Source organism: Delphinus delphis, chromosome 1, assembly GCF_949987515.2.
Source record: "Delphinus delphis chromosome 1, mDelDel1.2, whole genome shotgun sequence".
In the NCBI taxonomy this organism is placed as follows: Eukaryota; Metazoa; Chordata; class Mammalia; order Artiodactyla; family Delphinidae; genus Delphinus; species Delphinus delphis.
Genome location: NC_082683.1, coordinates 53,832,536 through 53,850,115, shown reverse-complemented (window position 1 = coordinate 53,850,115; position 17,580 = coordinate 53,832,536). Strand labels below are relative to the sequence as shown.

The 17,580-nt window shown below is 35.0% G+C and overlaps 1 protein-coding gene across 2 annotated transcripts in view; it reads left to right on the top strand.

Moving 5' to 3' along the window:
• The window catches only part of ITGB3BP (integrin subunit beta 3 binding protein), a 90,358-nt gene that overhangs the window by 71,162 nt on the left and 1,616 nt on the right, over positions 1-17,580 (top strand). Inside the window, exons 5-8 of one of the 2 annotated variants that reach the window (XM_060023149.1) lie at positions 3,864-3,942; positions 4,350-4,443; positions 4,769-4,828; positions 16,644-17,423. In XM_060023149.1, the coding sequence (XP_059879132.1) occupies positions 3,864-3,942; positions 4,350-4,443; positions 4,769-4,828; positions 16,644-16,651 (241 nt within the window). In that variant the 3' untranslated portion in view covers positions 16,652-17,423. Of the gene's footprint in view, positions 1-3,863; positions 3,943-4,349; positions 4,444-4,768; positions 4,829-16,643; positions 17,424-17,580 lie in introns of those variants that run through there. The other variant, XM_060023158.1, reaches the window with a different exon arrangement.

The window sequence follows — 17,580 nt, the reverse complement described above, 5'->3', positions numbered from 1 at the left end:
TGTATCAGCAATTTTTAGTCAGACCCACCAATTTAACGATAGTTTCTCCTTATTCTTTTAGTTCTCCCCTCAGAATATATCTGAGGAACTTTATGGAGAAAAGGAAAATGATGAAGCTAAATTTGAAGGTAAGAATGGAAAATAATTGAAAGCAGTCAAGATGGGAAAAAAACAGAATTGGAGCAGAATGATAGTTTTGAAAGTTACATTACATATGACTTGCTTGAAACTGAAGAAATTTCTGTGGAAGAAATTTAAAGTATAATTAATGGATCCATCCCTCCATGGATTTTATGTGGTCGAAGCATCTAATTTCAGTTGTTCTTCAGAATAATAAGACTTTCTCTTTGGGGAAAATGAGAGAACTCTGAATTTCACAGTGAGACTTTTCTAGGCAAACTGGAAAAGGCACCGAAAACCCTGAGTTTTTGGCATGCGGCTTTCTCAAGAGAAAAAGAGATATTCATAGTGAACGTACCATAAGGATCTGCCCTGACGTAAGGCAGTCTGGCAAAAACATGTCAAAACGTGAACAACTTTCTGTTGTGCAGGAGCAACTGGATCATAGTTTCTTTTTAAAGGTATCTTAGAGGACTAACCCAGACACTTTAAAAATACCCGTTGGTAAAAAAAGATGATGCTGGACTTTTACTCTATTGACAAACAAAAAAAGATTCATTCAAGGAGGACCAAGATTTCAGATTTCTCAAGTTGTACTACAGTGGTCTTTGGCCATAATATAGGATGTGATCAAATCTTATAAGGATGCCATGAAGCTGGCAGCAGTCACTAGATATCGGGATGCAGTACCCATCAACATCTGCATAGCTTGCAATGGTCATTATAAGATGAAGGATTTGATCCAATTTAGTCCAGCCAGAGGTAAATCTGTTTAAGAAAGGAGTAGTGTTCTATAAAATCTGAACGGCACCTACTGATGACACTTTCACTCACCAACTTGAAAGAGGGAGCAACAATAACTTGGAAATTTTGTAACAAATGTATTCTGCAGGCAGGAATAAAAGATGGTTGGTTTTCAGAAATAAGTAAATTAGTGAAGGGACATCGAGATGATATTAAAGCAAACAGTGATGCTGTCTTAAGGCAACAAAGTACAGTTTGAACCATCCATTGAAAATATAGAAAATGCTATTAGCAGCAATAAAAATCCAGTCTCCAGCACAAATGGGATTAAATATAAAAATTGCCGTTTTGTCTAGGATGAAGACAGTGGCAACCATTTTTCTCCCAAAAGCTGCTCAGCAAGTAGTTTATCTCCAAAGATTATGAAGCCGTGTCCACTGAGTCAGAAGATGTAGAAATGGAGAACACACTTCCTGAATTTCTCAAAATTTAACAGTTGGATGACAGTTTTAAAACCGTTCTGTGAATTTGGTTGCAACCGAGATGGGAAAAGGAGTTGATTTCACCTAGGAAGAAGTAAAAGGACGAGGAGGAGGAAAGGAAAGGAAATTAAAATAAAAATTACAAGGGTGATGGAGTGTCCACTACTCTACTTGGTCCTGCAGTGGAGGCAAGTTTCCCTGCAAAAGTAGCTTAGGCATGTGAAGAATATCTTGATAGTCAGAGAATTGATACTCAGTCCAAAAACTCCAAGGTTACAAACAGTTTGCTTAGCTGCTGGATAACTATCTTAACTTGGGAGAGAGATTTACTAATAGGATTGTTGGGGATGCTACATAGCACAGCTCCTGGGGGCACCATTCACATCTTACTCTATCTGAACAGAGCTCCTTTGAGTTATTCAAGATGGCAATCCTGCAGGACCCAGCCCTTCCCACACAATTCCCTGAGGGTAGACAGGGAACAGCATCAGTTCCTTAAGGTATGATAAGACAGTGTGGAGAGGCTCTGCCCCTCCAATCCTCCCAGGAAAGGGATGCAAGGAAAAGAGCCCCTAGGACTCCTCCTCATAGCAGAGTAGCTTAATTGCCTCAGCTTTGCACTTCTGAAGCACTTAGTAGGCTTACGTATAATATAGGGGAAGCTGGAGGTTCCCAGCCCTGGGTGGGAGTCACTTAAGTCGTCTTGCTCCTTCAGGCTTTTGGAGCTCAACTGGAGGAGCTGGAATCCTTTTATGATACTCTGTCACAAACTGAGGTTCCAGTGGTGAGCAGTTGAGGCCTCAGACAGATAGATGACTTCTAATTTAAAATGCGTAATAATAAAGGAAAATTTTTAAGGAAAGAATATGACCTGTAATTCCACTGTCCTCACATAATTTTTAGCTTTTGCATAATGCTTTCTCTCCATTCCTTGTTGTATACTTAGATATATATTTTACTTAGTTGAAACATACTGTTCAAGGACTTCCCTGGTGGCACAGTGGTTAAGAATCCGCCTTCCAATGCAGGGGACACGGGTTTGAGCCCTCGGCCAGGAAGATCCCACATGCCACGGGGCAACTAAGCCCGTGCACCACAACTACTGAGCCTGTGCTCTAGAGCCTGCGAGCCACAACTACTGAGCCCTCATGCCACAACTACTGAAGCCTGCGCGCCTAGAGCCCGTGCTCCGCAACAAGAGAAGCCACTGCAATGAGAAGCCCGCACACCGCAACGAAGAGCAGCCCCCGCTCGCCGCAACTAGAGAAAGCCCACGTGCAGCAACGAAGGCCCAATGCAGCAAAAAATTAATTAAAAAAAGAAAAACATACTGTTCATATTCATTGTGTATGTACATTTAACATCACATTTGTCTTATTTTTTAATAGCACACAAATGTTAATGGATAACACTGATGTGATTTTGAAAAGCATTTAAAGAGAATATCTAGTTTGTCTCATAAAATCGATAGTATAGATTTGTGCTCTCCGAAACAGTGGTCACTAGCCAGCCACACATGGCTAATGAGCATTTGAAATGTGACTATTCTGAAATGAGCTGTGCTATGCGTGTAAAGTATACACTGAATTTTGAAAAAAAAAAGTAAGTATAAAATATCTCGAATAATTTTTATACTGATTACATGTTGAAATGGTAATACCTTGGATATATTGAGTTAAATATATCATTAAAATTAAGTTCACCTATTTCTTTTTACTTCTTTTAATGTGGCTACTAGAAAATTTTTAATTACATATGTGGCTTGCATTATATTTTTGTTAGACTGCACTGGTATAGATTATCATACACAGCTATGAGATCTTAAAATTGAAAAAGAAACTAAAATTGCAGCCATAAGGAAATGGTTAAATCATCTTTGGTGTATTCAGTAGGTACAATATTGTGCAGCTTTTAAAATTATAGACACATGAATATGTGTGTGTTTGTGTGTGTGTAATGTTATATTAAGGCAAGAAAGTGTGGTATAAAGTTATAAAAATATTTTAAAAACCTAAGATTTTTCCAGAATGCTAATATGCTAACTAGAGATATGTTTAGAAGGAAGGTAGAATTACAAAGTGAAGTTTTCTTTGTTTTCAAATTTAAAAGAGTGCCTTTGTGTCTTTGTCACATTGAGATATATTAAAGCTAAAACACTTGGTTTTTTATTAAAGAAGATCACTGGGTAACACTGATTCATAGGCTTAGATCTAGGTCAATAAGGAGATGGGGGTGTATTAGTTTTCTCAAAGTGGTATGGGGGAGAAAGGACAAGCCAGCTATATCTTCTCTCCCACTGCAAAGTGGGAATGAGAAAGTGAAACACCAAAGGACAGGATGGTTGGTAAAATATACTGTTTGTAAAGGAATGAAAGCATGAAGGAGGAGCATTTACATCTTTTACCACTTTGAAAAATATAAAGAAAAGGATTAGAAAACTGAATCAAAGATGCTTTCAAAAGAATTAAAGCTCTGAAAGTGCCTGATCTTGCTGAATACTTTTTTCTTCATTCATAGATTCATGGTGTTGCTATCTAAAGTTGAGAAATCATCAGACGAATTCATGGAAATAATGCAAAATTTAAGTAATATACAGGTTTGCTTTTTTTGGCATATAATTTTTCATATTCTATTACCCTATTTGAAAAAGAATAGGAGAATCCAGTCCCAGAAAGAACTTACAGGGGATATGTTCAATTTACTTTTCATGGGAACTTCTTTTCATGTATGAACATTAATTAACCATAATATTTTAGTAATATCTGGCTTCTTCACATTTAAAAGTAAATTTATTAATTATGTTTAGTCTTTTTAGTTAATGAATTGTTTTTATTCAGGTATTTTAAGGCTTGCAGTAGTTAACCTAACAGAAAAAGTTAAATTTCATTATCATAGAGTTTAAGTTTTTCATATGAAGGAAGCAGTATACTGTATTTTCACTAGACTTGTCAGTAGTATTATATTTGTAGAGAACTTAACTCATTTAAGATGACTTTCTTTTAGGCTTTGGAGGACAGTAGAGAGCTTGAAAATCTCATTGGTATCTCCCATACATCAGGTGTCTTAAAAAGAGAAATGCAGAAAACAAAAGACCTACGTAAGAGAAATTTATGAGTTTTTGATCGTGTCTCTCTATTACTTGTTTGCAAACTTAGAACAGGAAGCCACATATCTTTTGCCAGGATATGTTATTTCAGGGATTCTTCTTGAATGTGAAGGGAAAGAATGTACCTTGGTAACTGGTATTAGGCTTTTTTTTAATGCAGTTCTCATTCTTTACAAAAGATATAAGGTATTGCATTTTATACTTGATATTTATAAGTATGTATTGCTTGAAATTATTTCTTATGAAGTTTCTTCCAAAATGAGAAATTATTTAATATTCTGTATTAATTTTTAATGTGAGATTTTTTTTCCTTTAGTGACAAAAGTAACAAAACAAAAACTATTTGAAAAGAAGAATTCAGGACTTCCCAACAAAGGTGAGAGTTGTGTTTTAATTTATTACATAAAGAGATCCTTTCATCTCATTTTACCATTTCAACCAATTATCATGGGCCCTTTTTTTAAAAGACCACGAATCTCATTTGAAAAACATTATATTGCATTTAGCAAAAGACCGTGTCTGGTAAGATCAGCTTCCCTGATGACTGAACTTTTGAAATACAATTTCCAGTTCAAGAGTTAAATTTTTTCTTCTATTAAAAGTTCTTTTTGAGAATACAGACAAATGGGGCAACAATGCATTAATATATGGCAGCTTTTAATGGTGAATTAGAAAGATCCACAAAACATAAAAAGTTACTTTGTAACCAGTGTTCTGAAAACTTTCAGATTATTAATGACATTTGATCTACTGTGAACTCACACCTTGGGGCATTTCACAGTATGGGAAACTAAATTAGCAGATTTTAAGTTCTCATAACACATGCACATTCATACCTCAGTAAGCAAAATACTATAAAATATTAAAACCATTAGACCAACTTAAGAGGGATGATTTTAATATTACTGACATGAGTGCCATTTGGCAATCTCTGCAGATAGAGGTAGCCCTGAAGTGGATAGCCATGTTTTAGTCTACCATTTTTGAGTACCAATGACTACCATTTGTTGAGGACTAATAATTACTGTGTTCCCAATACTAGAATCAGCAGATCATGACAACAACCCTGCAAGATAGCTATTATTGTCATTATAGGTAAGCAGCAAAGACACAGAAAAATATTAAGTAACTTGCCCAAAGACACTGCTACTTAAGTGTCAGAGCAGGGATTCCAACTAAAGACCAGTCTTACTCAAAAAGTATGGTCTTTGCATTTTTCCATGTTGTCTCTTCCTAAAACAAATGAATCATCCAGTCATCCCTGCTCTCAGATTCAAACATAAGGCATAACTGAAACTGGTTCAACCATTCTAGTATGTTAGTCTGTGTTTAGGATCTTTAACAAAGCCAGCAATGAGTTTGCAGTGGAAAGAGCTAGATTCCCTGCTGGTCAGTTCCAAAGGCCAACTGGGTCATGGAAGGGCAGCAGCCATGGAAAAACTCCTCCAAAACTCATGTGGGAAAGGAACTGAGCAGGCTTCCTGAGCCATTCAGTTGGGCAGCTAACTCCCATTAGGGTCCATAGAATTTAAGAGCATGAAGGCAGCTCTTTCCTTAGAAAAGGCTTGAGATCTCTTCTGATGCTGTGTAACTGGATTATAATGTGTAACTGGTTTTCAGTGGTTTTAATCTCTACTAACTTGACAAGTTTTAGAGGATCATAATGGGAAATTGGAATATTTATTATTTCCCAACTAGAGGAAATCTTTCTTCTATATATTCTGTGGCAATGGTGTAATTTTTTTTTAATCTGTAATTTCCTAGAATTAATTAGAATTAGGCTTTACATTAGGCTTGTGAGGAAGGGAAAATTGTAGAACAAATAGGTGAACTGTCACTGCTAATAATTAATGGGAAAAAATTTCCCAAAAGTATTGTTTCCTTCCCTAAACATTGATTAAGACATTAAAGTTATTTCCACATGTTAAAACAGTCATCTCCTTTCAGTTATCCAGTACATACTGATTCTTTGTGTGTGTCTGCATGATCGCCTTAAAACCATTTTCTAGTATTTTAGGCATTAAAACTGACTTGCCCATTACCAGGTGTTCCCTAAGAACTGAGTGTTCATGCATAGAGGAGATTCTATCACTAAATCATGCTTTAAAGTTTCTAATAAGCATTGATTATTTGTTGTGGTTTAAATGAAAACTGAGCTAAGATATATTAAATATATAATATTTATATAAATTATATAGAAATATATATATGAAAATATATGTCATTTTCCATTTCTGTTTCTTGGCAAGAGCTACATTAGCTCTTAATATTTACTGAGGTATTCAAATCTTCATTAGTGTATCAACTTATTTTTTAAAGTAATATTGCCTGAAAAATAGATTGAATTTTTTAATTTGAATTTGAGCTAAATATTTTTACGGAATACTTTTCCCTGTTTTTTTCTCTGGTTCCTAATATGTGTATTTTTTAATATTAGTGGGATTTTTTTTTTTCGGTTAAAGGTGATGGACACCAAACACATGCATGTTATATGTAAATTTCTTTGCTAAGTTAACTTTCACCCCCTTCTATTCATACATTTATAATTTAAGAGGGCTTTGTTAGTTTTTTTGACAGTTCAAACTATTTGCTTTATATATTCCTTATTTGGGGATCTAGCCTTCATCTTTTTATAAAAATTTCTAATTTTTTCTTTTACTATGCTGTTACCCAGAATTATTTAAATTTTAAAATGTTTTGAGACTCTCCATAATATTAGAAACTATATAGTCACAAATTACATAATATAAAAATCAGCCCTATGTTTTGGATTTGTTTTATTAGGTAATTATGAAAATGAAAATAAACAGATTACTTGTTTCACTATCAAAAGAATGTCCTTCAGGGCTTCCCTGGTGGCACAGTGGTTGAGAGTCTGCCTGCTGATGCAGGGGACATGGGTTCATGCCCCGGTCCAGGAAGATCCCACATGCTGCGGAGCGGCTGGGCCCATGAGCCATGGCCGCTGGGCCTGCGCTTCCGGAGCCTGTGCTCCGCGGGAGAGGCCACGGCAGTAAGAGGCCCACGTACTGCAAAAAAAAAAAAAAAAAAAAAAAAAGAATGTCCTTCAGATTCTTATCAAATTTTCCCAGAATAGTTAAAATACACAATAACAGAAGAATTCCAACATTTATGCTGTCATTGCACCTTTGAATTGGTCCTTTAGTTCTGTTTATTTTATTTCATTTCAGTGCTTGTTTGTTTAGCATCAGTTGCAGTCTTTATTACAGGCAGAGAAGTATAATTGTAAAGATAAGACTCTAGTGTTTTAATTAAATAGACATCTGACACACATTCTAAGGCTTTATATAAACTATTCCAGGGAAATTTAAAATATACACAGTAACATGAAAAGGTACACTGAGATTTTCATAGTTTTCAGAACTGGACCTTACACATTAGGGAATGCCTTGATAGAGCATATGAATAAAGAGGACCTCCTTTGCTAACTACAAATTTCCTAAACAAAGGAAGGCTTCTTTCTTTTTTCAGTTACTTAGGAAGTAAGCCTAACTTCACTTTCCTTAATAATATTGGCTTTATGACTATTAGAAAAATAATGAAATGAAAGGTTCTTTTTCTGTTATATTTGGATGTGAATTTTCAAAATTATTTTTAATTTGTTATACTGAAGATTTAAAACATGACCATTCAATGGGTTGATACAGATGGAATGTCACATTATCATCACATGGGAAGGCATGAAATTTATTTACTTTGCATAATCAACCCCTACATAAAACAACTTGATACAAATATTCCTGAGACAATAGATGGCATTATATTGTACTTGGTATTTTCATTTTTTCTGGAGATATTAGAAAATACCAGCATTGTTTGTCTGTGACTAGTACTTCCAGTAAACAAAATGTTTTTTAAAAGAATGTAAGCAAATTATAGAGCAGTTGCCAAGATATGAAATCTAGACACTTAAGATATGAAATCTAGACACTTAGCTTCAGTCCAAAACATATTTTATCTGTTTTGAGAATAATTGTGTAGGTTGAAGTATGCATAATTTAAATGAAATGTAACCATCTGAACTTTACATTGTTCAAAAAAGTTGATTGTTTCAGCTGTTTATAATACAAAATATTTCAGAATTTCTAGCTCTGGCCTTAAAAAGAAAAAAGCACAAACTATCATGTTCTGGCTTTCTTTAGCTAACTTACTGTCTTCTTGCATTGTAAAATTCATCTTGGTTATAGGATTTTGAAGTTTTCAAATTCTTGGACCACAGGACAAATTTTAAACTCCTTCTGTTCTAAGACTATAAAATAGTTTGATATTGCCTTTTCATTCTAACCACCCACTGAAGTATTTTTTAGCTTAAAAATATGTTGTTCTTTCCCCCACTCAGTCTTGAAAAAGTATTCATCATATCAGCTAAATAATTTTACTCCTAGAAAACTTCTACCCTTTTTTTTCTGTTATATCTTAACATTAAGCAATATCTTTTTTCAAACAAATACTCCAATATTAAAAGCACTGAGGTTTAGACATGATGAATTTTAGGAGAAACAACAAAAATTCCCCTATGCTTTAACATTCTTATGTTTATGTTAACACTCTTATGTTTATCACCAGATAAACATTAGTTTATCTGGAGATAAAAAATAGAGATGTTAGTTTTGGTGACACAAATACACATTAATGTACAACTGTAGTCCTCAGCTCTTTATAAGGATTCAGTTGTCACATATGCTGTATGTGGGTCATACCTTTTCCTATTAATAAATGTTCATGCTTTTGCTTTACACTATTCATCACTTTTAGAGCTACATTTCGACTGCTTACTTGAGATTTGTCTAGGATTTAAGGAAAAACAAACTGGTTTATTACTTTTCAAGGCCTTTTAAATAATTTCTTCCAAGATTTAATTTTTTTTATACTTTACTAGAAGTATGATGCTTTTATCTTTTAAATAATTAGGTAAAATAATTTAAACCATAGATTTTAACTCATTTAATAGCAATTATGTGTTTAAGAGGTGTAAATATAGTAAATAACTTGCTATCAGGCATTACAAATATCCAGGTGCTCTGTATGTGCTGATGACAACAAAATTGAAACGAAAGACAGTAATAATTCTGACTGGTTTTCTCTGCAGAAGATATTGATTATTTGTGTGTGGTGAGAGATTTGGAAAATTCAATTAAAGGAGTTGTGCAAAGGTTTCATAAATTTTCCTTCTACAGCGTGTACACAGACATTGTTGCGTATTAAATCAATGCAGCACTTCACAATATATTTTCTTTGAAACATAAAAATAAATAACATTTAAACAGTTCTGCTTACTACAGAAACAAATTTTATTTTCTGTGAAGCATTTAGTCATGTGCTATCACTGACTCATACACATTTGCCAGCTGTAACAAATTTTATAGACATTTTCTCCAGAGACATATTTCATATACTATGAATTTTTAAATGAGCAAATGGTGAAGAAGGGATGTCAGCAATATAAAAATTGATCAGTTAAAAGATAAAAGCATAAGTAAAGAGATTTGTATGGTAGTCTTAATAGGTTTTATTAAATAAAAATACTATAAAAAGACAGTAATGAACAGACTGAAGACTAACTGTTCTTGAGGTGGAGAAAAATTATTCTGGCACATTTAGTAGGAATCGGTTTTATGTCACCTGACAGGTGAACATTTTTTTCCCATTTTAACTCTTAGAGTAGTCAGAAAAGCTCCTCAAAGTGTTAGATAAATTCTCTAAGTGGTTTTTGTATTTTAAACACATGTATATAATAATAAAGCAGATATTTATAGTGTTATATAACTAATTATGTAGTTAAAAGCAGGACTTGGGCAATCAGTACATATTAGGTGTTTTTCTTACTCCAGCTCAGACCTCACATAGGCAGAAAGTAGTCTTTTTCATTCACACTGTTCATACCATATGCTTCAGTCCTCTGGAATCTCTCTCTCTCTCAGGACGCCAGGCTTCTCTACTACTTCTCTCTCTGCCTGGATTGTACTTGCTTCCTTCTTTGTCTAGCAAACTCCTGCTCATTCCTTAAGGTCAGCCTTCAGTGTCACATCATTTGAAACTCTCCCCAGCTCGCCTAGGTAAAAGGCTAAGTTGCTTCATCTTCTAGGCTTCTACAACACTTGTCTGAATGATTATAAATGTATCATGTGATAGTGTATTGTAATTGTCTGGTTACAGGGCTCTCTCTGGGCTTCTCCTTGGCAAACAAACAAAAGTCTTATCTCTATACTATAGTCCCGGAGTTTAGTATAGAACCTGGATAGAAGGTCCATAATGCATATTCAGTGAATGAATAAAAACAAATGGCCACTCTTAAGAATTTTTTAAAGGAATTATTTAGATATTTTCAAATACTTATAAATTGCTATTTCCTTACATGCCTCATTCATTTAATATTTATTGAATGCCTACTAGGAGCCAGGCACTATTCTAGCACTGGGGATACACTAATAAACAAGACAGACATAGTCCTGCCCTCAGGATTATAGAACCTAGCACAAAAGATGAATAATTATAATAAAACATAAGCACACATTATAATAATGTTTCTTGGCAGTTTTCATCCTAAATTTTTAAATGTACGTTCTGAAACAGAATCAGGCAAATCTGTAGGCTGTTGAAACAAGAATTTATAGCCCCAAAGCTGTTATTTATAATGTAAAATAAAACTTTATGTGTAGGTTCTTTAATTTCATTCTAAGCATTTATTCTGCATCATTACTATGACAACTTACTTTGCACTGTTTTCTGAAAAAAAAAGTCTTTTTTCTTTCATATAGAATTAATTATATGATCTTGATAGCTATGAATTCCTTAAAACCATTTTAAACCGAGGTACTGTTTCACCTTTATAATTAGGTTTAGCCTTGTTAGATTTCACTGTTTATTTTCCAGGTGGAAACATTTTAATTATATTATCAAACTTGGTATTGTCTGTCTGTAAAGAAAATAGGGACATTAGTTGAAAGTATATTTTATCTATTCTTATAAATAATAGGAAGGCAGTCTAACAAGATCTGTGAGTTAGGGGCTGTTGAAAGAGAACACTGTTGAGCTTACCAGGCTAGCTTTCAGAGAGGGCATATTTTTTAGTGAATATAAAGAGGGCCCTTAATTGAGTACCTTTAGTAAAAATAGCTAACTAAATAGTGAGAGGTAGGTTATAGTTTCTATAGGGCACATCTGACTGAACAAAGACATAACAAGTCAGTGAATTTGGAAATGTGCTGAATTAAGTAAATAATTACATATTAATTAGTTGTACCTTTCCTTCAAAACAATTCCTGTGGATTCAGCAATACAAGTAAAAATGATATATTTATAAATAGCTTACTATAACATATTAGCTAGAAGCATTATGAGTCATGATGTAACATTAGTGTTTAGTGTACCTGCAACTGAAGGTTCACAGTAAAAACTAGCATTATCCCAGACTTAGTGGCATCAATATTAAGATTCTTAGAAGCTAACCAGATGTTGCCTGTTTTCTCTCAGAAAAAAATTAATGCAAAAAAAGAATTCTATACTGAAAATACGTTTCTTTGGAAATGGTATCTCAAGTGATTAATATTATCTTCTTAACTAGCTGTTTTTAAAATATTTGCAAAGCATCTTCTACAGAAAATTGTATCACTTTCACTCCTTAAAATGTTCATTCTGTATTATACAGTAAATAATAGCTTATAATAATAGCTAACATTTATTGAGCACTTTCAATGACGGACACTGTTATAAGCACTTTATACGCATCCCATTTAACCTTCACAACAACTTATGTGAAGTAGATAGTTATTATCTTTATTTTACAGGTAAGGAAGCTGAGACACAGAGGTTAAGTACCTTGTACGAGAATCACTTAAGGGACAGAGCCAGTATACTAACCAGAGTAGTCTGGTGCCAGAGCCTGTGCTCTTGCCCACTACGTGGTAGTAATCAGTGAATGTCAGGTTTCATGACTGCTCAAAGGTTTTAGATCCTATTAAGCTTTACGTATACTATATATATACAAATGCATACATTCATTCATTATAGGGTAAAATGTTTTATACAATTTCTGACCTATGGAAATCCAGCAGCAAACTATTAGATCGTTGTCATAAATACACAGTTATATACACACATAAATATTCACAGTCATACATTTGGCAAATGAATATACACATTTAATATATGACAGTCTCATTAATGAACTTTTGGGAAACTTAAGAGTACTGAGAATAGCTTTGTGTTCATGGATTCTAGTAAACATCATCACATGTTAGGGATGTTTTTCAGTCTTTATTTTGAGTAGTACCTTCAAAAAACTTGAAAGAATTAAGGTTGACCTACTAGTCAACTTCCCTTTTAGTGGGAAGCAACAGAGAGAAATAACAGTGAAATGTACTTGACTACCTTTGAGACATTTCCCTGGGTTTTTGATCATGTTTTCTTCTCACCTTGGGTGCTTTCCTCATGATCTCATCCATTCCTTGACTTTAGTTCTCACCTTAGTGTATAAGTCACCCTCCTCCTGAGCTGTAAACAATCTCAGCTCCCATACATTATTCCCCTAATATGCTGATTTCATCCCCCCCTCATATTATCCCTCATTTTATCTTTCTAGGGATTACATTCATCCAGTGATAAGGCTGAAAACCTTACAATTCTGTCTGATCCAGTTGTCCCCACATCCAAACTGCTGCCAAGGCATATCACTTCCCAAAACGTTTACTTCTTCCCATGTCCACTGCGCTGGTTTATTCCTTCGTTACCTCTCATCCAGGTTATCTGCATCCTCACTGTAACCTGCCTCTCTGCTCTTTGATCTCGTTTCCCTACAGCCTGTCCTGCTCCTGAACAAATTATGCTTTCGAAGGTATCACTCCACCATATTCATAGTAAAATCCAAATGTATACCATCATTCAGAACTCTTCCCTGATCTGACCCCAGCTTACCTTTCTAATTTGTCTTTGTGCCTCAGTCACTCCAGATTATTTGCCATTCATACCTAGACACATTCCTCAGAAAGCACCTTTCTCATTTCCTTATCTTTGTTCTTGTCTCCTCTACTTGGCATACCTTTTCCCCCATCATCAAAATGTTACCTGTCTTTCAAAACCTGCTTATAACTTACCTTACACAAGGCTTCCTTAGATCCCTCTCTTCCATGTTCTTTTATACATTTGTCACAGCTGCCTAACTGGTATGACTAAGGGAGGATATTAAACTCCCTGATCTTGTCCTATGCCCTAGAAACCTCTGACAGTCACAATGCCCCTGACACCACTGTGGCCAGATTCCCTGTCTGCACATCACTTCTGCCCTCTGTCACACTTCAGTTATTATTCCTCCTGACCTATATTATTCATTGGGGGTAAGCACCCCATATGCATTCGCTCCCAGAGCCTTTAGAAAATGGAGCCTTTATAAAATAATGTTACAATAAGAGAGACTGCATAAGGGAGACAGCAACCCATAGGCCACAGACAGTATGAAGACCAGCAAAAGAGGCAGAGAAAGCATGATTTGGGCTAATGTCGACGAGCGATATTGAGATACATTTCCTAGAAACAGGGTAAATAAATCACTTGGTTAACAAAAGTGTGAGGGTTAGTATAAACAAAGCACTTTGCTTAATGCCAACCTAGTATTCAAGCTAAGGATATAAGATTCATATTATATACATGAAATAATAATAATATAAGGCAAGCTATGATAAGTGATACAAGTTCAGACCCTTCTTCTTTCTAGGATTCTGTACAATAGCAAGTACAAAAAAAGATTATGAATCCAACGAGGATCAAAGTGTCAACTTGATTAGTGGAGGAATTAACCTCCAACATGGCAGGCCCTCTGGTAGAAGGTTGGGGTAACTAATGTGGACTAAGGCAGAAGTGGAACCTCCCCTCTCCCATACTGAATCTAGATCTTGAATCCCATATGCTCTCCTGAACCTGAGGAGAAAGCTGGATCCTTGAAATAGACCCAAGTCCACGTGTGTCTATAACAGTAAAGACCACAGACCTACCTTACATGCTTGGTTGCAGAAGAGAGAGAGAAAATGGGCTGGTCTCCTTACAACATGAAATTACAAAGCATGAAGGCCAGCTGGACTTGAGAGTAGACAGACGGTGAAGGGGAAGCTGAATAGTGGGGAAGAAGAGTGTGTGTAAGAATAGTGGCCGAATATGACTGGTAAAATGTGGACTACTGTTCGGGACTTCAGTCAAATTTGTCACTTTTCCATGGGCTGTAGGGAGCAGAATAGTTGACAGAAATTTCTTCCTCTTCAGACTGAGGAGAGTAAACATTCTTTCCCACTCTAAGTACGAAATGAAGAATAAGCAGTAGTATAGGAATACACAACATAGACCGCCTTTAGGATAGAGTGATTAGGTCATTATTTAAGGGTTCATGATTTTAAAATCAGTTTTAGTTATTCCACTGTACATAATCTCTAACAGAGGGCCATCCAAGACCCTAGTAATAGAAATGTTTGTATTTTACTAGGAAGCTGGAATTTGAAAAATGGGTAATGTTGATGGGCTGTGTAAACATACTAGGCAGAGATAACAGCATGAAGAAAAAAGGCAGAGAAGCAGAATGATTGAACAGTAGATTCCAGATATATCATTGACAGTTATGATCACCAGGCTAATAAATTAGCTCAGACTTTATTCATTAGGCGGAAATGGACCAGTGAAGATTATTAAGGAAGTAACAATCCAAAATATGCTTTAGAAAGAATATAATTGCTATATAAAGGATGAATTCTGTCAAAATACTACTCATGAACTGCACCACTGTATGTAAATTTCTTTTCATTTGTGTTCTGAGATCTTCATCTCCAGAACCAGTAAGACAGTGTAGAGAAAACAAACATGCTGCTGTTCCTTACTCTTGTGCTATGATATACATCACATTGATCGAAGTACTGATTTTTGCTGGATCCTAAATTTGGCCTCAGAATCTTTCTCAACACAACTGTCCTGGCAGCCATGATCAACTGATGAGACTTCTTTGCAGGGCCTGGCATTGTAACAGAGAATGGGATTTGGATTAGATGTCCAGCACCAGCTCTACTACCTACTTTAGCTAGTGGCCTTAAACAAGGCACTCGGTTCCCAAAACCTTAATTATAAAATGGGACCGATGCTGTTTACCTTGTGGATTATATAAAATAGCTTAGGGAATTCCCTGGTGGTCCTGTGGTTAGGACTTGGCACTTTCACTGCCAGGGCCCCGGTTCAGTCCCTGGTCAGGGAACTAAGATCCTGCAAGCTGCGCGGTGTGGCAAAAAAAACAAAAATAAAATAAAAGTCAAATTAATTAATTAGCTTAATTAGTACCTTTCCCACAGTAACTTTTTAATAAATGGCAGTCTTCCTTTCCTCCACAGTATTATCATTAGTTCTGATAACTGTGTATCAATAACCTATAAGGATATTAAGTGAACCCTAGGATGCTTAAAATCTTCTACTAGTATTCAGATCAGACTCAGCTCATGAGTTGGCAAAAGTTGGTTGTCAAGTTGGCAACCTATCTACTTGTAGGACAAGAAGAATATAGGTGGACTGTCATGAATAGGGAAATATAGGGGCCCACCATGTATTACTTATTCATAGCTGCCAATATAAGCAAGGAAGGGATATTTAAGGAAGTAAAGGGTCCACATGCCCTATGGGAATATATGCCATCAGTTGCCATTGGGTGCTTTTTTCAAAGGCTTCCTTCCTCTCACACAAGTGTCCTAAGGCCAAATAGACAAGAACTTCTATCACCACTAGGAGTCCCCAGAGGGACATACTCTGAATAGGAATGTCAGTAAAGACTCTTTTTTGCGGGGGCAGCTGTTGGAGGAAACACCTGCTGAAAGGCACTGAAGGCTTATAGACAAAAGGCATGTAAGATTTGGTGTTTTCATTAGGTCATGTTGGAGTTTTAGAACCCTCTCGAAGTATCTCAAATCCATCTTCACATAAAGTGAAGAGTGCTATGTCAGAGTAGTCATATTGACAATTATTTGTGAAGGTGAATCTCGCTTTGAAGACTCAAAAATAAGTAAATGAGAGATGACCAGTACCTAACTAAACTAGGTACCAAATTACATAGTAAACGGGTGTTTAAATCATTTCTTAAATCATGTATGAGATGCATGTTAATTTGGAAACTAATTCTTGATGATTTAATAAGCATCTTTTTTATCCTGCAGGCATTTAGAAGAAATGCACTCACTATGAAAACGCCAACTTCTGTATCTGCCTGATCATATTTAAAGGAACAGAAGAAATGTTTGTAATTAATCTGCCCAATAAATACCAGATCATAGCACAGGCAGGTGCATGTCTAGATAAAATTTCTTGCAGCTAATTTAAACTTTCTACACGCACCAGTAGATAATCTCAATGTAAATAATACATTTCTTCTTGACCCTTTAAAGTAAGCCAACATGTAGAAGAGGATCTTGACTTATATTTTGTATCTCATATGCTTCTATATACTTTTAGCATTTGTGGATAGACTTAATAAAGCATTAATAAAAATGGCACCTTTGGTAGAGCTATATATTTTAAAACTCAGATTAAATCTAATAGTGGTATTAGGTACCAGTTTTCCCATTTAAAGCTCCAGATGTGTATTTATTAGATTCTTTTGAAAGCTTTTAAAATTTATAGGTTTATTTTAGCTATCTCAGGGATGAGTCTTCATTATATTCTAGTTATTCTTATGCTTGTAGAGAAAAAGTATTTTCAAACTTTTAAAATTTCCACATCTCCTTTTATAAAATATTGGAATGTATTTTTCAGTATAGACTTTTAAATATGAAGTTGTTTTTAAACTGAACTACACAGACTCTACTGAATTTAAAGAAAAGACATATCTCATGGAGCAATGAGAGATCCCCTCCAAATTACTTTGAAGCATTCTTTTAAATTTTTAATTTTCTAGTTTTTTTTGTATCATTTGTGCTGTCACAAAATAAAGGGGAAGAGAGAATTGATAGCACGTTTTTTTAAACCTTATATACTTTTCTTTGACCATTTCCACAGGGAAAAAAAATGCTATTCCCTTGTATAATATCTTATACAAACTGTCTTGACAAAATTTGTGTAAGGTATTACCATGTCATTTAATTCACTGTATCATGA